The 18,576-nt window shown below is 47.2% G+C and overlaps 1 protein-coding gene across 1 annotated transcript in view; it reads left to right on the top strand.

Moving 5' to 3' along the window:
• Positions 1-9,148: 9,148 nt before the first annotated feature.
• inpp5a (inositol polyphosphate-5-phosphatase A) overlaps positions 9,149-18,576 on the top strand; it is a gene marked incomplete at both ends in the record, with an annotated part of 34,788 nt that continues 25,360 nt past the window's right edge. The window contains one exon of the mRNA XM_079362313.1: positions 9,149-9,253. Coding sequence (XP_079218439.1) covers positions 9,149-9,253 — 105 coding nt within the window. The remainder of the gene's footprint in view (positions 9,254-18,576) is intronic.

The raw sequence follows: 18,576 nt of genomic DNA, 5'->3' as shown, positions 1-18,576 counted from the left end.
AAACAGGAAGTAGCAGCTGTGACGCAATCATTGGCTGAAAACCCAAAACTGTTCACTCGTGGTCACACAAACGATGTGTGAGATCGAAACCTTTAAAATGCTTCATCTGCTCAATAAAAACAACAAACGGCTCGTCTTATGTTTGTGGTCTACTTTTAATGAGCAACGTGCGACGGAGACGCTTCTTTGAGTGTAGCGCTCTCAGCTGCAGTACCACAGGGGGGTCACCAGGGGGAGACATGCTGATCGTCCAGAGCAAAGTGGCTCAAAAGTAAAAAAGAAAAAGTCAACTTCAAGCGAACCTTGAAGACGTGCTCTGCAGGCGGGAGGGACACGCCATCGTGTGTATCTCAACAGACCCCGCCCCCTGTCAAGACCAGGACAGGTACCACCATCAGTCTGCCAACAGGATTTTATTCAACAGGTGTTAGCTTGTTGGATTTTTTTCAAATTAAATTATTTTCTGCATAAAACAGGATTCAGTCTTAAAAACAGTATTTTTCTAAAGGGGGGGGTCGTCAGCTGTTTAACCGTCATTCCCAGATTCTGCAGCTCAAAGTCATTTCAGCAGTAGAACCATCAGCAGGGTTCCTCGTTCTTCTCTCCTTGGGAGGTCAGTTTGTGAAACAGTGCTGAGTGCTGTCGTGTCCCTGCAGGCGTGCACGGGATGACGAATGTGACGGCTCATTTCAGATCTTTGGAGAGGATGGAAAACATGGCTGCGAAATCAGAGCGTGAAATTCTAGCATGAGATAAAATCAACACTTTCCTTTTTCCTCTTCCTTAAAGAAGAAAGCCCCTCCCTTCTGTGTGTGTGCATTCAGAGCGGCTGGTCCGGTTCAGGGGAGAACAGTTTTACATTACAACTGTGAAATCCTGGCATAAAGGCGTCCTTTGTGGCCCTCCATTATTTTCACACAAATATAGTCCATTGTCACAGTGCTGAAGTTAATTTGATCAACATTGGGGACATTTAACTGTTTTGTTCGCTGAAAAGACTCGTTTCATGCTCATTTTCGGGGCATTGAAAAGCAATGATTGGCAGAAAAATAATGTTGCCGTTAACAATTCAAAGCAATTAGTTTCCCATGGGGAAGCAGTGGGCCGCACTGGCCACCACACAGCCATGCTTTGTCACTTTATGGACGGTCATCAGTCAACTGTCACAGCGTCTCAAAGAGCCCTCCAATCTAAATGTTTCCCTTTAGGCTTTTCCCAGAACAACAGGCTGAAAGAGAGAGGGGGGGAGGGGGGCAGGGGGGGCAGGGGGGGGGGGGCATCCAGCCAATAGACATGTTGAGCTGCAAGAGGATAATCACAGGAGATCCTCCATAATGCATTTATTAAGCACTGCTGTGTGTGTGTGTGTGTGTGTGTGTGTGTGTGTGTGTGTGTGTGTGTGTGTGTGTGTGTGTGTGTGTGTGTGTGTGTGTGTGTGTGTGTGTGTGTGTGTGTGTGTGTGTGTGTGTGTGTGTGTGTGTGTGTGTGTGTGTGTGTGTGTGTGTGTGTGTGTGTGTGTGTGTGTGTGTGTGTGTGTGTGTGTGTGTGTGTGTGTGGCTTTAAACTGCTTTCTCACCCTGGGAGGCCTGCCGGAGCAGAGGTTAATCTTCCTCAATGTCCCTCTGCTCAGAGTGGGCCTGTTTATTTCTCTCTCTCACACACACACACACACACACACACACACACACACACACACACACACACACACACACACACACACGTAGAAATCACCTGGAAACGTTAACTTGATTTTTTTCGTGTGTTTTCCTGCAGAAACACTTTTTTTTAACTTCTGTCAGAGTTTCGTCTGTTCGCTCTGACACAAATTTGCGGCTCGCTTCTGTGTTTCCATGGCAACCACAGTCACGTGGGCGCTGTGCAACAGGGCCGCCACAGCAGCGCTCAGAAACGATGATATCGGACGATTGATGGATCCGTCAAACGTCCGCTCCTCCAGTTTAGATAAAGTCAAACGTGTTTATAACCCGAACACTTCATATGTGCAAGACTGAGGTCGTTTACTCAACATGACCACGAGCATGGCGTTCATCTCAGCCCTCACATGTCAATCAAGGATTATTTCAGTTTACTGTCGTTAAAATCAGAAAAGTACAAATGCCTGTTTCTCTTATTCTCTACCTTTGTATTTATTCTGGTTGCCGTAGCGACAGACGTTAAACAGAAACAGGCTCCAGCAGTGTTTCCCTAACAGTGTGACGTGTGACTGAAGCTGCTGCTGGAGTGATGCACTTCCTGTCGCTTTAAATCCAACTTCCTCTCTCTCTGTCTTCATGCGTCTCCCTCCATCTGGTCTTCAGACCCGGGTACAGAGCCGAGGCCCGGTCCGCACGAGTCCGGTCCATGTCTGTTTGTTGTTGCTCTTGGATCAATGTCGGGTCGTTCACACGTTCTTTTAGACCGGCTTGTTTTGTTATGGAGCGATCGATGTCACATCAGCTCGAGGTGTTCATGACGAGAGCAGAAGAACGGGACAGTCAGCAGAATCACTTTTTAATGTGTAAGGCAGCAGAGTCTGAAGCTCTGCACAGTGAACCAGTGTGAAGAGAGAGAGAGCACACCTGAGATCAGCCACAGTCAGCTGACCAGTTTGACCTGCAGACGTTTGAGGGATCGAGGAAGATCTATCAGTTTATAGGTGAACCTGTGAAACGCCCCGTTTAAGACAAATATGCACGCCACTCATCACACAGAGGACCTCTGAGGGTCTTTGGGGACGGGGCAGTCTCTGCTTTGGCCCCTCAGGTACCCGTGTCCCGAGGTCAGGTGGTCTCACATTCAGTCCAAGACGTGAAGGCAGCTCTGTCTGATCCCCTCCTGACACTTTCTCATAAGTTGGCTCCTCCTCCTTTGAAGAGGACCCCTCCCCATCGTGTTGGCCGGAGTCGACTTATCCGTTAACCTCTGTGTGACCGCCGCAGCGTCCTCGCTCCCCCTCGGCGCCCTGTCTTTCCTGCGTGGTTTTCTTGGTGGTGGGGGGGGGGGGCGTCACCGAGGAGCTCCACGCTAACAGGGGGGACGAGGGGAAGGCCGTCCTCAAGTGTCAAAGGTCCTGTCGGGGGGCCGGCCCCCACCCATTCACACAGACGTCACCCAGCACATTCTTCACAATGTTAACATTCTCCCAAATTCTCAACATTTACTTACAATGGGTGAGTGCGCTCAGCCGGGCCATTGTGTGCCGAGTCCAGTCCAGAGCGCTCAACTTATGGTAAGTCATGGAGTCAATATAATCATGACATGGCCCCCCCCCGTTTCACCCTCATAATCTCATATGGACTATCTATTAGGGCTCAGTTTAGCTGTCAATCAGTGCGTGTAATCTGAGTGTGGGAGGGATGGAGCCTCAGGTTGAGAGAGGTTACATGAGGAGGTCTGAACTCGGCTCCTCATGAAGAGTCGACAGAGAAAAGATTTGATAAGAAAAAGCTGAAGGAAAACGTCGTCTTCGATATTTTTGGAGATAAAGCGTTTGATCGTGTGAAGACGCCGTGTTTCTGTTCTTCGAGGATGGAGGCGTTGGCGTGTTGGCAGACCTTTCTCTTTGAATCTTACATGTGTCACTATTATCTAAACCCTGTGTGATGGTGTGCTCATGCACACGTCTGTATATGCCAACTCAGTGCATCAGATCTGTGTTAGATAACTCCAGCACTTTGTGCGATTTACACCAAAAACCTGAAAAATCATTGAACGTGCTCCTGAATCTGTTTCCCTCCTGCAGCAGAACCTGAATCACTGCATGCACTCTGTGCTCCTGATTTCCTTAAATCTGTCGTCACTCGCTCAAACTTCCAGCCGGCAGATGAATCCACGCTGTGAGAGAATCATTTTTCACTGAGTAAAGTTTCTCCTCCGACCTCGCCGGAGCGTTTGTGTGGGAGAAGTCAGCAGCAGAGAATGCGGCGCGGTGGCTTTGTGCGGCCGGTTTAAGGAGCCTGGGAGCAGAGTCGGGGGCCGTGTTATAAATTAGCGTCTGACCCCTGTCTTTGTGCGGCTCCTGAGGAAGGCCTAAGGAAGGCCCCGGCTCCAGCCTCAGTGAGAACGGCCCCTGTAAGAGCCTCTTTCAGGGTGTCAGTGTGCGATGAATGTGCCAGCAGAAGCATGTTTATAGACTGTGTAAAGGAGTGAGTCTTTGTGGGGGAATGTCACTGACACTGTTACAGTTTTCCTGAATGAACTGTGATGACGAGGCTAATGGGGCCCCCGCCCAGGGTGAGGGTCAGCGTCGAGGGGGGGCCCCCCCCACGCTCGGGACCCCCCACCCTCAGGCTCCTTTCACGCCCAGTAGCTGTAGCTAATGTTGCAATTCTTCGTTTCCCCTGACAAAGGCCGAGAAAAAAAAAGTCAACTTTCACACCAGCGGGTCACCACGAGTGCTTTAGGAAACGATCGTGTAAACAGAGCGTTACCTTCTGACCTGAGCTGATACCGGAGAGCAGCACACAAAGAGACGCCGCTGAGGGAATTAGACATGGATGTTAGCGGATAAAGCTACAGGACGGAGAGGAGGAAGACCTCCAGGCTGTGAGAACCACACACACACACACACACACACACACACACACACACACACACCCACACACACACACAGATTTCTTTACTTTGTCATTCAGATTTTAACAAACATCTTAAGAACAGTCAAATGAATCCGATGAGCTGTGAGTTCACATCCATGACTTCTGTTTTTAAAAAGTCTTTCGTCACTCTTTTCTTGAAATCATTCTTTAAAGAATTCACACAGCAACAGAAACACACACGTGTTTTTAAGTTTTTACGTTACATTAAATTAAAGCGTATACACAGACATCGTCCTCCAATCAGGTGGCCGGAGCCTCCACGTGAGAAAATAAATACCAGTCCTGGTGCGTGAATGATGATTAAAGCTTCCACTGAAGGTTTTAAATAACTCACATTAAACAGATGAAACTTGGGGGGCTGGTAGCCTAGCCGTTAGCCTAGCCGTTAGCCTAGCCGTTAGCCTAGCTGTTAGCCCAAAAATGACTCTTTAAAGAAACAGATTACAGTATTTAACTTCTGCTCATAGTTGTTCTTCTTCTTGACGATAAGTGGGGAGGTGGGCTGCTTCCTGTAACATGTAGGTAGTCATGGACCGTCCCGCTCTCCTTCTCGACGTATCTTTCACCCATTCTCACTCTGACACTCTGAGGGTTTCATTCTGCTAACCTTTGCTCGTCTTCTCACTGAACAGCAGACGAGCCGGACCCTCTCTGTTAGCACAGGGAGTTCCCACGCCTGTAACAACGGCAGTGACGCCTGTCCGCGGCTGCTTTACTGCCCTCCGAGCGAGCAGCCACAGAATAAACTGAACACTAACACAGTTTGAATAGAGCTGAGTCTCTTAGCACCGAGGTGTCGTCTCATAAACTCTATGCATCACCCTCTGGTCAGGCTGACACCTTTTTATGGCTTTCATTTCTTAATACCGATCATATTTAAAAAAACAAGTTATGCAATGAAACGCAGCTTGTTTGATTGACAGGTCGGGCGTGTCTCCTCCGTTAAACACAATCTGCTTCATCATTGGTTTGACTGCAGAGGTTAAAATCCACGCCTCATGGAGAAACAGAATGAGCCTTCTAACCGTACTTTGTGTTCATTTCTGAATCTGGAGTCCCTGTGTGTTCCTGCAGGGGGCGCTGGAGTCCCCTGTGTGTTCCTGCAGGGGGCGCTGGAGTCCCCGTGTGTCCCTGCAGGGGGCGCTGGAGTCCCCCGTGTGTCCCTGCAGGGGGCGCTGGAGTCCCATGGATGCCGGTCTCCGTGCTGGAAATGCTGTCTCAGGCTAACTTTGAGTCAAGCTAACGACAGGCTGAGAGCTGAGGCGGGTTTTAAGCCTCCTGACAAACCGTTACACGGCGCCCACCTGTCAATCAGCTCAGCTACACGCCTTATTGTGAATAACTCTGATCCTTCATCCAATCAGAACTGCTGAGTCATCAAAACATTCCCCCCCTACAGTGTGTGTGGATGGAGACATGAGCTAATCACACCTATTTGGTTTTTTGAAGCAGGCTGTAAACATGTTCATGTCTGCTGTAAAAACAGGCTGTTTGAATGGGTGTGTATGTGACTTCCTGTGCTGCTGCAGCCAGCCTCTAGTGGACACTCCAGGTACTGCAGCCAGCCTCTAGTGGACACTCCAGGTACTGCAGCCAGCCTCTAGTGGACACTCCAGGTACTGCAGCCAGCCTCTAGTGGACACGCCAGGAACTGCAGGATGTTCCTCTTCAGCAGCAGCTTCATTTGTAAACACCGGAGGTTGATGATTGGAGAGAGGACCTGATGTTAACTTTAACGCTCCTGATAAAAACACGTCGGCGACTTGTCGGAGTGATGAAAACAAAATGATGAAATAAAGTTATTGTTACACATTGAGCCAAATAGTTAACCTAAAAAAATTAAATATTATAAAAAACATAACTTTAATATCTGGATTTATTTTCAACATGATAAGTGACAACCATAAATACAAACAAAATCAGACGGTCAATCGTTCGATGAGCTTTTTTAAACCAGAACAAACTTGTGTCTTTTTTCTTTGAATTTATTTTTCACAAATTTCTGTTAAGACGCGTTCCTGATAAAATCCGTTACAGGGAATGTTCCCATTGCTGCGTTGGACGTCCTCGTTGGTTTTAATATGATGTAGTTTGTGTTTGATATAATGAGATGTCAGAGTTACACGCTCTCTATTTGATATAATCGCCGTGCTCCCCGCCTCCTCTCTCTCCTCTCACCCTCTCCTCGTCTCAGCCTCACAGAGGAGAAGCTCGCGTGCTTTACGACAGACCCACCACTAAGAAGAGGCTCCTTCTCTCTTTACGGCCTCATAAATAAATTGTTATCAGGCCTGGGAAGTTCACGGCGAGATTTATCCGCGCGGTTAGAGGAGACAGCGAGCCAAGCGTCCTGAATCATTAATTACACTGCTGGAGTCCACCTTAATCCCCTCTCTGTGCTCTGTAGGAGAGCTGCTTTTAAGTAGGTGATGACTTCATTATATTTCACTTAAATACCTTTTTTTAACAAGTGGGATGCTTTGAAAACCGTTCTGGATTTGGAGGAAGTCCATGAAAGCGAGGATCTGTACTGCACCCTGAACGCCGCACGCTGCAGGTTGCATGCTGTCTGTTAACATCTGAAAAATCCTCCAGTGACATTAAAAGAGCAAAATCAAAGTCTTGATCTTTCAGAAGCTTCAAAAGCATCAGAGTTTATCAAGTCTGTTTCTAAGTTTGTGAAACCAAAACATCTTTTAATATTTTCCTTCAGTAATTTGAAATTCAAAAAGCATATTTGCTGTTTATTAAAGAGGACATATATATGAAACGTCTGTGTTTCTGAGCTTTGGTCCAAATATAACATGAAGCAGCAGAGGAGGTTTGTGACTCTGTAGAAACCAGCTCTCTCTGAACGCTCCGTTTGGTGTGTGTGTCTCTTTAAATGCAATAAGCCCCGCCCCCTGAGTTTTTCCCGGAGACATCACTCCTTCAATAGAGAGAATAAAAATGGTGGACCTGATCAAAAGTTTATCTCTAGGCTGGGGGAGGAGCCTATGTGTGGAGACACCAGAGGAGGGGAGGGGCTTATTTAACCAGAATCCCTCTGTGACATCACAAGGAGAGCAGATTGTAAATGGAGCATTTCTCTGTGTTGTCAGACTCCTGCAGACCACAAACTGATGGATTCGATTACGATCAATGAACGGTTATTTTAGGGGTTATTTTGCCCTCATAGTTCACTGACATGAGCTCTACTGTAAATAATCGAACTGTCAAAGCTGGCATATTGTTTCTAATGAATATCTAATGAACTGTGATTATTTATTAAGTATTTCAAACTGAAATCAAAGCATTGCTTGAAATGAAAACGACACCTTTTCGTTTTAAAGTAGAGCTTCACTTCTCCAACACACTACAACTTGAATTTCCCTCGGGATCAATAAAGTATCTATCTATCTATCTACAAAATATTTAGCATTTCTTGCAAACGTTTTTCCGCAGTGTTTACGTTTGACTTCTTTTTGTTCCCGTTCGTCTTCCCTGAAGACAAAAAGTGTCCAAACGACGGACTTTGCTTTCATGCTGCTGATTGGACGCTGATCTGCCCTGAAATTAATTAGAATATTGGACACGGGCGCGATGACGAGGGTTAGAGGTTCTGAATGTCGGTTTGTTCGATTCGATGAATTTTCCGTCCTGACTTGAGACGTCAGAAATGTTGACTTGATTTGCGTCGCAGCTCGTCCAGGTGATGTTGGGAGAAATTCACTGCGTCTGATCATTTTTAACATGATGAGTGACAGCTACAAATACCAACAAAATAAAATGAGCTTTTTAAAACAGAACAAACCTGTTCTTATTTTATTATTCTTCATCAGTCAAGTTTTCTGTCTGTCTGCCTTTCTTTTAATTTATTTTAATTAATTAATTTAATTCTGTCAAAGTGAAATCCTGATCAAATGTTCCCATCGTCTTGTTAGCGACGAGCTCTTTGATCGTCGCCCTAAAGTGGATCTTCTCTGCCATCAAAGCAGATCATCAAAGGAAATGATCAAGATTTCTTGATTTAATCGAGGAGTCAGCTGAAAATTAGAGCTCATGCGTGTTCACCATAGAGAAGAGAAATAAGTGAGTGAGCGCTGTGTGCTGTCTTAATCGCTGTCATTCGTTTTCTTTGTGCAGAGATGAAAAGAGATACTTCTAAACATTTGAAGGATGTGATTAGATTTACAAAACAATGTGTTTCCTGACAGCTGGAGGATCAAGTTATGAGGCTACAACAACAATCAAACACTGTAACGTGTGTGTGTGTGTGTGTGTGCGTGCGTGCGTGTGCGCGTGTGCAAATGAACGTCCATGAGGAAGCCAGTGAGCAGAGGTTTAATGACTCTGTTCGGGTGAACTCTTTTTGGTCCAGGCCAGCAGGGGGTGCTGTGGTCCTCAGAAAGTAAACACCTTGAGGTCAGGTCAATAATCTAATGACAGCTTTAAGTAACTGGACCTCTAATGGACATCTGCAGGAACAAGAGTGTCATTTAAAGAGTGTAGAGATAAACAGGAAATGATGTTTTTCAGAGGTTAAAGTTCAAACTTTATGACTAACACATGTTGCTCTCCTTCTTTCCAGGATCACGGACCAGCGGTTTGAGAAGCTGCCCTATTTTGTGTTTGGGGACTTTAACTTCCGGCTGGACTCGAAGCAGGTTATCGAGGTAAGAGTTGGACTTATGGGTGACTGTGTGATGTATGCGTTAGGGCGTGGCCTGATGATGATGTGCTGTAAAATAACTCTGGTGGGTTTTTAGAATTATTTCCCAATTTGTAAGGACAACAACAGAAGGAGACGAGTTTGGTCAAAGAGTGAGATGCTGTTTGAAATCAGAAACAGCTGCGTCGATTAAAGCAGTCGAGAATAATATTAATCTAATAATTAATAAAAACACAAACGATGCAGCAGCTCCGTCTGTCGGGACTTAAGATGGGAAAATATACAGATCACTTCTCTCCATGTGTTTCAGTGTGTCACAGCCTCATCTCTCCCCTCGTGCATCCACAGATCCTGTTTGTGCGTGTGTGTGTGTGTGTGTGTGTGTGTGTGTGTGTGTGTGTCAGGCCAATGTGTGTGTGAAGCCCGTCCCTCACTAACAGCGTGTAAACCATAAGTATAAACATTTAAAAACACTCTTGCTGGAGTGTTCATGTCGTTGTTGGTGTTTTTAAAGAGAGGGATTTGACAGAACAGGTGAAGCTTGTTGTTATTTGTCATTATGTCTCAAATTCCTGCACATCAACACTCACACCGCCTCTTCAATAATGACTTACGTGACATTTAAACTAATGAATAGATTTAAATATTGATCAGATTCTGTGCTCGAACTGTAATGCAGCCTCCAGCCACTAGATGGGGCTGTGGCCTGGCTAATGGGCCTTCTCCTCCTCTGGCTCTACTGCCTGGATGTAAACGAGCACATGTGAACAGTTAGCATCATGGAGGAGCGTCACGTTGGCAGAATTTTTCAGAAACTTGAGATCAAGACGCTCGTAGTAGGGTGAACTGGCGTATCGACCAGAGCGGCGTGTAACCACAGGTGGCACGGGCAGGAGGATGTTAACCTTCAAGGTGGACTAAAGGCTGGCGGCGTTAGCGATGCTAATGTTAGCCGCACTTGGAAAAGTAAATGACTGTTTACATTTAGCATCGTTAGCATCTGCAGTAGAACTGAATTAAAGTTCTCTTATATCCGCACAGGAAGTCGCTGAAGAACATCCCTCCCCTTTGTACCTGTTTGTGATCTACTGTAGACCCCCCAAAAAATGGTGCCCAGGTTTAAAGAAATCCAGAATGACCCTTTAAGTGCTATAAACTCATAGTCATTCAAAGAGTTTGTGTGCATTAGAGACTCTGCAGAACAATAAAAGAGGTTTTAGGAGCCCACTGTCTCTTCAGAGTTATGACTCATTAAACGCTTCACTGTTGGCGGCCCAGCTGTGTTTGCCAACTGAGCCTCCAAGTGCATTGTTATGTTATGGTGCCATTCACTGCTCTTTCTCCCTTCCCTTCCTCTCCTGCTCCCTCCCTCCTTCCCCCTTTCTCTTCCTCCTTCTTCTCCTCCCCTCCTTTTCTTGGTGCAAATGAGGCCGGTGAAAGCCAAGGTAGCGCAGCCATTCAGCATTCTTAATGAGGAGATTGGAGAGTGTGGTGGGGGGGGGGGGGGGGGTCAGTGGCATAACAAGTCATAAAGACCCGCCGCAGACAGTTGTGTCCTATCATAGCAGAGCAGGAGAGCCACTTGTTGGTCCATGCTCTCTCTCTTCTGCAGCACAATGGACCCTCAAGTAAGCGGCCTGTTCAAGGTGTGGGCATTGTTCCACAGGCTCATACAGGGGAGGGGGGAGAAGAGGGGGGGGGGGGTTCTGAATGCTTGTAGGACTCAGGAAGGACTCAAGGGGAAATCATTTTCAGCTTCTGGCCACCAGGGCGGCAGTAATCACCATCCTTTCAGTCGTCCCTGATTGATTTCCTCAGGGTTCGTGCAGTACATCTGATTTTGGGCTGTAATCAGGTCACATTAACGGACCATCATGTGTTACTGTAGAGATGATTCATCCAATGTGGAAAACAGCAGACGTGCAAACACTGGGTCCATTCAGAAGAGTCACCTGACGCACGCCGAGCTCACTGCACTGATTTCAGTCTGAAATGAATCAGCGCGGCTGGGACTCAAATGTGAAGAAGGAAGATTTGTTTTACATAATGAATAAATCACAGAAATAATTCACCCTGTGCCGACATGTAACTCAGCTTATTTTTTGTTCCTGAATGATGTGGGAATTTCGGGGCTGATATTGATACTGATCGTAGGGAGAGAGAAAAAACAGAATCCTTTAGATTGATGTTTCTGTTCGGTGTCAGGCTCCGTGCTGCTGACAGTTTCTCTCATTTTTTAAGGTAATGAAATGAAGAAAGAGCGACGTCCTCTTCTCTGAATCATTAGTTACATAAACAAGCAAACACGTGCTGCATCAGTAAAGTCATTACATTCATTAATGAAGGTCCAACACGTGGAAGCCTTCATCCTGTTAAAGCCATGACACCAGTCTTCCCAGCTGTCGGAGAACGAGCAGCCCAACAGGTTGATGAGATGAGTTTGTCCCGTCCAGCTCGTCTCCATGACTCTCGTGTCTCTGTCGGCGGCGGCGGCTCAGCACTCGGCCTCAGCGTGTCCCTACATCTCTGAAATGCTGTTTGAGTGCAGGAGGGGGTCGTGACCCCTTTTCCAGGGATGTGTAAGGCTTGCATCGGTGTGTGTCCATCTCTGCCCCCTCTCCCCTCCACACACACACACACACACACACACACACACACACACAGCTCCTTTCTTATGCACCTTGGCCCCCATTCACATCCACCGCCAATACACACACAACCAATTTGTTAGGCCACATGAATCTGATTGATTCAGGCCTTTTAGAGGGGTGGGGCAGCAGAGCAGGGGGGCCTTTTAGACTTCCCCCCTCAGGAAGTTAGAGCTGTGGGCTGGGGCATGAACCACACACACACACACACACACACACACACACCTAGACATTTAATCCCCTCGGCTAAACGAGGGGTCCTCGAAAACTCTGAGCGTTTAATGGTGACAACAGAGAGGCTGATGATGTCATCAGATAAAGCCGTCCTGCACAGCGGTCGACCTGGCGTGATTTAACAGTAGCGAGCTGTGATGTCACCAATAAACAAATGGGTTGCAACCTCTGCACGGGGTGTAACTCACAGCCGAGAGGCCGTTTGAAGCCCTTTAATGACAATTAATGTCAACAGGACAATTAGTGCACATCCAGTGAAGTGCTTAACTGTAGATGGGCTGCTCGGGGATCGATTGGCCGTACTTATCCACAGATTGATTCAGACACAGAGCTGCATGACCTCCTTCTTGCTCTCCCAGAGGCTCGTTTTTCTGCTTTACGAACAGATCCGATCGATTGAAGAATGCCCAAAAATGTTGCAGAAGAATTTCGTTTTTTCTGTGTTTAGATAAATAATCCCAAAATTCAACTAAAAGCCTCCCTCACACAATCATGGGCACCTTTGCACAACCCAAAGCCAAAGCTGACTTCAGTGTGAACCAGTCTCAGAAATATATATATAGATATTTTGTTTTGTTTTTTTTGTTTTTTTTTAAAAAAGCACAAAAAAAGATCTGAATTGAACATTTACAGCTGAAGAACCTCTCTGTTCTCCGTCTGTTTGTACGAGAGAAAAACGTCATTTTCAGGGGGCAAAAATTTATTATGTTTACTGGTATTAAATATAATACCAGTAAGCCTTATGTGAGGATACCCCCCCCCCCCCCCCCCACTTTAGAGTCACTGGATCAGAAAGTACTGCAGTACATTTCTGTCCAGCTGCACGCTACGCCACTCCTCTTCTTCTCCATCCCTGCTCCTTTGTAGGTGACTAGACTGTGGACAACCACTTGCCACTCCCCCATCACCCATCCTGCCTGGTGGGTGGGTGGACGTTGGCGGGGGTGTCATTTTAGGATGTATCCATGTGTGTACAGAAAAGGAGGTGGGTTTAGACGGGGGTGGCTTGTTATTGTCACAGGGTAAATTCCAGGTGGCAAATTCCTGGCATGCTTGTGCAGCAGGATCAGTAACCAAAGGCCCGCGCTCGCCCCCCTCCCGCCCGGCCTGGGCAACCCCATTAATTGTGTCCGACAGAGGGAATTGGTTTCAATTGACCCCCATTCAGCAGCCCTTTGACTGGCAGACAAAAGACACAGCCACGTGGAGACTAATGCTGGGGCTGAGCAGCCTGGAGGTGGTCCAGGCCCCTCCGTGTCCCCTCGGCTCTCCCAGGGGTCTGATCAGGAATCGGCTTGATCACGCTTTGCATCGGTGCTGATAAAACAGGACACTGAGGAGGAAGGGGTTTGAAGATTTGGTCTGGCGAATCAGATGCTTCACAGCCCACTTGTCGATGTCCCGCCTGTGATTTCCTTTTTTAATCCAGTGGAGATTAACTGACTAAAGATGCAACACAATTTAAAGCAGATCAGAGACACTGAACATCTGAAAGCTCATTCTCGAGTTTTTAAGAAGCACCAAAAAAACCCTCATTCCATCCCAGATCCACCTGTGTGCATAAAGCTGGACGTGAATGATTGTCCTCCTCTGTCTCAGGCCGTCGGTCAGATACCATAAACATGACTTCTGAATTCTAATCACACCAGTTAAAGTTGATTGTGAACACCTTGTTCTTCATAAGGAGACCAAACGGTCTGTGAAGGTCTGACTGCTCCCGTAATGAGATTGTGTGCAGGGAACATTTAGTTTTTTTTTTACTTGGAGCGCATGTTACAAATCACCTGCACAGCCTGAAATATGTGGTAACACATCAGCGACGCAGAAAAAGAAGAGTGCAGGTAAACATGTCTCAGGTGTCCGTGTGAAGAAGTTCAAAATTCTGCTGGAACATAATTTCTTGAAAATCCTGCAGCAACAAATCTCGAGTCACGAGGATAATAGTCGTGTTGTTCTCCCCCCCCGCCCCCAGGTTACACGACACCATGTTGACACCTCCAGCTGAGCTCCGTGTCTCAGTCACGAGGTGGTGTGAGGTGTACGGCCGTGTGTGTGACGGAGTGTGTGTGTGTCCCCGGAGGTGTCCGCTGCTCGTGAATCAGCCGTGTCGATGACAGGCTCAGGGCTCCGTGCCGGCTCTCCCAGTTTATTTAAAATCCCTCCTAATTAAACTTAATAGAATGTAAATTTAATATCTGCAGAGACGCTGTGCTGCTGGCCGGTCGGCTCACATCGCAGATTGATCGAGGCCAGCGGGGGGGTTAATTGCTGACTTGATCTACCGTCCCTGTGACATGGTGTGGGGCTGTTTTTAATTGGGCCTGATCTGCAGCTACATGGACACATTTCATTAGAAGGAGGAGTCTGCATCAGCGCCCCCTGTTGGCGACAGCAGGAGGCGCAGGGGGGGGGCCGGACCGGGCATCAATCTTCCTCCTTTGTCCGTGTCCTTTTCTCTGGCTTGAGCAGCATGAAATTAAAGGTGGGGCCTGAGACGAGCCCCTCGCCTGATGAACGCTGTAAAATGCTCAGTGATGACAGGCGGCGTGATGGATCACACACGTTTCACGCCCGTCACGACAGAGACGGAGAGACAAACACAACATGTCAATGACGGTTTATTTCACATGTTTCATAAGGACGTCACTGTGTTTGTACATTTATAAGACCTTCTAACTCCTTCTCTTCCATCTGAATGTTTTTAAGAAGATTCAGACGACATGACGAATATTTTAAACCTACATTATTTTAAATCTGTTCATTTGTTTTATGAAACGTAACATGTGATCTTAGTGATGTGTCACATGTATTTCTGTGAATGCCTTTAATATCGAGCTGAGAGAGAGAGAGAGGGAGAGAGAGGGAGAGAGAGAGACCAGGGAGAGAGAGAGAGAGACCAGGGAGAGAGGGAGAGAGAGAGAGACAGGGGAGAGAGAGAGAGAGAGAGAGAGAGAGAGAGAGAGAGGGAGACCAGGGAGAGGGAGAGAGAGAGAGAGGGAGACCAGGGAGAGGGAGAGAGAGAGAGAGAGAGAGGGAGACCAGGGAGAGGGAGAGAGAGAGAGAGAGAGAGAGGGAGGGAGACCAGGGAGAGGGAGAGAGAGAGAGAGAGAGAGAGAGAGGGAGACCAGGGAGAGGGAGAGAGAGAGAGAGAGAGAGGGAGGGAGACCAGGGAGAGAGAGAGAGAGGGAGGGAGACCAGGGAGAGAGAGAGAGAGAGAGGGAGACCAGAGAGAGAGAGAGACAGAGAGAGTCTCCAGTACATGTCCACAGTCCTCAGCTGGGAACGGGACTGCAGCGTCCACAGTGTGTCCTCCAGAACAGTGTTTCTCAACGAGTGGGTCGCTAACGTGTGCCTGAAGAAATACTGTGTTTCGTCCTTCTGTCACGCTGAGGTCCAAACTGCACAACGTTTCAGTGAACACGTTTGATCTGCTTCAGATTTAAAACAGCGTTTGTGTAACTCAATACGATTAACATCCAAAGAGATGAAGAAGGGAGGAAAGGTGTCGGTTCGACCGCTCCTGTGTTCCTCTGAGGTCTTTATCAGAGTCTGCAGTCTTTATGAAGGTTGAACTGTTTCCTGTTATAAAAACCGTCTTCCTCTGTAACATGCAGGTCTGTCAGAAACAATCTGAAAACACATTTCCCCACCTATTAAAAATATATTGCATCTTAGACAGCCCAAAATAAGTCATTTCTTCCAGGTTTATAAATGCTGGATTAAACCTTTCTATGAAGCTGAAATGCTCTATACATGAGGTCATTAAGAAATGAAAGGATGTGCATGCTAGCGTCAGTCTCAGTTCATGTCTGACGCTCTTCGTCCCCGCTGCTGAAGAATGTGCAGCAGTAAATTGGGAACGTTATTAGCCCTGACTTTGACTAGCATGTGTGCGTCTGGTTGGGCTATAAATCAAAAGACGGCCGGTGTAATTAAGTGTACACTACATTAGTCAGGCTAATTAATTTTGGGGGCCATCCATCCATTAACCAGCGGGCCAGCACTGATTGGGCCTCTGTTCTGTTGAACCCCTGACACCCGAGGCCGCATCCTGCTCAGCTGCATTCAGCTAACACACACACACACACACACACACACACACACACACACACACACACACACACACACACACACACACACACACACACACACACACACACACATTACATATACTCCCAGGTCCTCATGTGAATCAGATGTAGCCTGAAAGGAAACATCATTAGAATAATGTGACAGTCTGTCGTCGTTCTTTAAGACAGTTAGAATAAGGTTATGAAAGTCAATAACACTAAAGGATTGATAGAAGCATTAAAGGTCACATGACCTCCTCTTCTTCAGGTGAAATCAGTGTCCTCGCTCCTCTTCATCATGTGTGTGAAGTGTGTTGTTGTAAATCCACTCTGATCCTGTATCTGATCATGTCTATAAACCCCTCTATTTCAGCCCTGCTCAGAACAGGCTGTTTCTGTGTCTGTAGCTTTAAATATGTAAATGAGCTGTGTCTGACCACGCCCCCTCTCTGGAAGGGCTCGGGTGTACTCGCTGCTTTCTGGCTCCATGTCCTATTGTTTACGGTGAGAAGGCAGACTCAGAGGGCAGAACAAACACCTAGCTGTGGGAGTGTCACCCACCTGGGGGAGGGGCTACTGCCCTTTGTGATGTCATGAAGGGAACATCTTCATATGGAGCAGGCAGAAGACGGAGAGGATGGACTTTTCTCATCATTGGGGGGTTTGGAGACAGAGTAGAGACACATGTTAGAGTAGCGTGGAGAAGAGGATGTGACCTTTAAAAATACAGCTTTTACTTTCTTTACGATACGATTCACTTTATTGATCCCTCGAGGAAATCTGTCTCAGACTCGTTTGGAAGCTGTCGAACATTCAGCCGCTTCATTTAGAATCAATAAATATAAACATCCACATATCAACAGAACGACATCATCGAACTCAAAACGCTCTGAGTTTAGATCATGCTAAAGGTTAATATTCATGAGCAGTCTCCCTGACAGCTGCGTCTCATCTTTAACGTGAAATGCTAAGTCCTGAGCGTTAGCTTCACGCGCTGCGCGCACACACTGAAGTGTTGTTTTTGAATGTGTGACTGTGGGCTGAATGACTCGGCGTCCTGTTGCAGCTTTTCACCCGTCCATGAACAAAACTCCAGGCCAGTCAAAGCAGAGCGTACGGCGTCCGTCGCTGACCTCATCCTGCCAGGTGAAGCCAGCGAGGGAGGTGTTTCCTTCCAACACAATAAAAGCATATTATCTGGCTAGTAGAGTCCAATCTGTCACAATAAGGGCCCATTATATCAGCGATAACCATCTGGATATAGAGGGAGACTATTCCCTGCAGACAACAGCTCCCTTCTCTCGCTCTCTGTTTTGCCTCTGATGCTAATGAAAACATCGCTGAAGACACGGCGAGCGAGAGGAGCCGTGAGCGCTCGGCTTTGATGGCAGCGATGTCCATATCATTAAAACTCTGGCAAATGAAGAACAAGCAGAGGCTTCTGTTGGAGCTGCTCATTAACAACAGGCCGTTTGAGCCCGGCGCCAGCCATGCTATTACCATTGTGTGAGGAGGGGGGGGGGCGGGCGGGCTGTGACTGGCAGCTGGGAACACCATGCCAACGGTGGGATGGTGTGACACACCAAGCCAAGGATGAGCGCAGCGCCTGGCACTGACAGGGCGGGGAGGGCACGCCGCCCGCTCAGCCCTTAGGGGTCGAACCCGGTCAGTGACCAGTGACTTAACCTGAGTTACCCCTCGCCCACTCCGCCATCATGCCCCGCCCCCCCACTCACACACATACCTGCACCACGTCTATAGTCCGCCTCTTTCTGCTGCTTTCGAAGGGTTAACCTGAGATTTGTCATCTCTTACAAAGCTGACGTGTTTTGTTGTTTTATACAAACCTGAAATATTCTAAATCTTATTTGTGATCTAATCAGTCTGTGAATTTAAATGGACCCCGTACTTCATCTTTGTCTTTCTGGACTGAATCCACCACTTCTTAATCTCTCTATAAATCATCAATAATCAACTTTGTCTCCGAGCTCAGTCTGTCTTCATGTCTGCACGCTGTTGTTGATGGTTTGTCTTCCTCGTCTGTTAGTCGGAGTGGACCGCCGCCTTTGAAATCACAGCGGCGGCTAACAGAGATGCTGTTATTTAGTCCAGATGAAATGTGGCATAAAGTGTGAGGGATAGACGTCTCTTTGTGCGTCGCGTCCAGCGTCTCTGATGTCAGTCTATTTTTGGACTAATGCAGTCCTCTGTGCAAGCAAACACAAAGTTTGTCTCTCTGTTTGTAAGCACAACAGTTCATGTTCAGGCAGCTCAAACTGAACACTTTGTGTTTGACGTGTTTAAGGGTCCAGATGACTCGACCAGGTCAAAGACTGCAGACTCGAGTGATTCGTCCTCGCCGCTCGTCGACCTCT

The sequence above is a fragment of the Symphodus melops genome (assembly GCF_947650265.1).
Source record: "Symphodus melops genome assembly, chromosome: 15".
In the NCBI taxonomy this organism is placed as follows: Eukaryota; Metazoa; Chordata; class Actinopteri; order Labriformes; family Labridae; genus Symphodus; species Symphodus melops.
The sequence above is the reverse complement of the archived record's forward strand: the minus strand, read 5'-3'. Positions and strand labels throughout refer to the sequence as shown.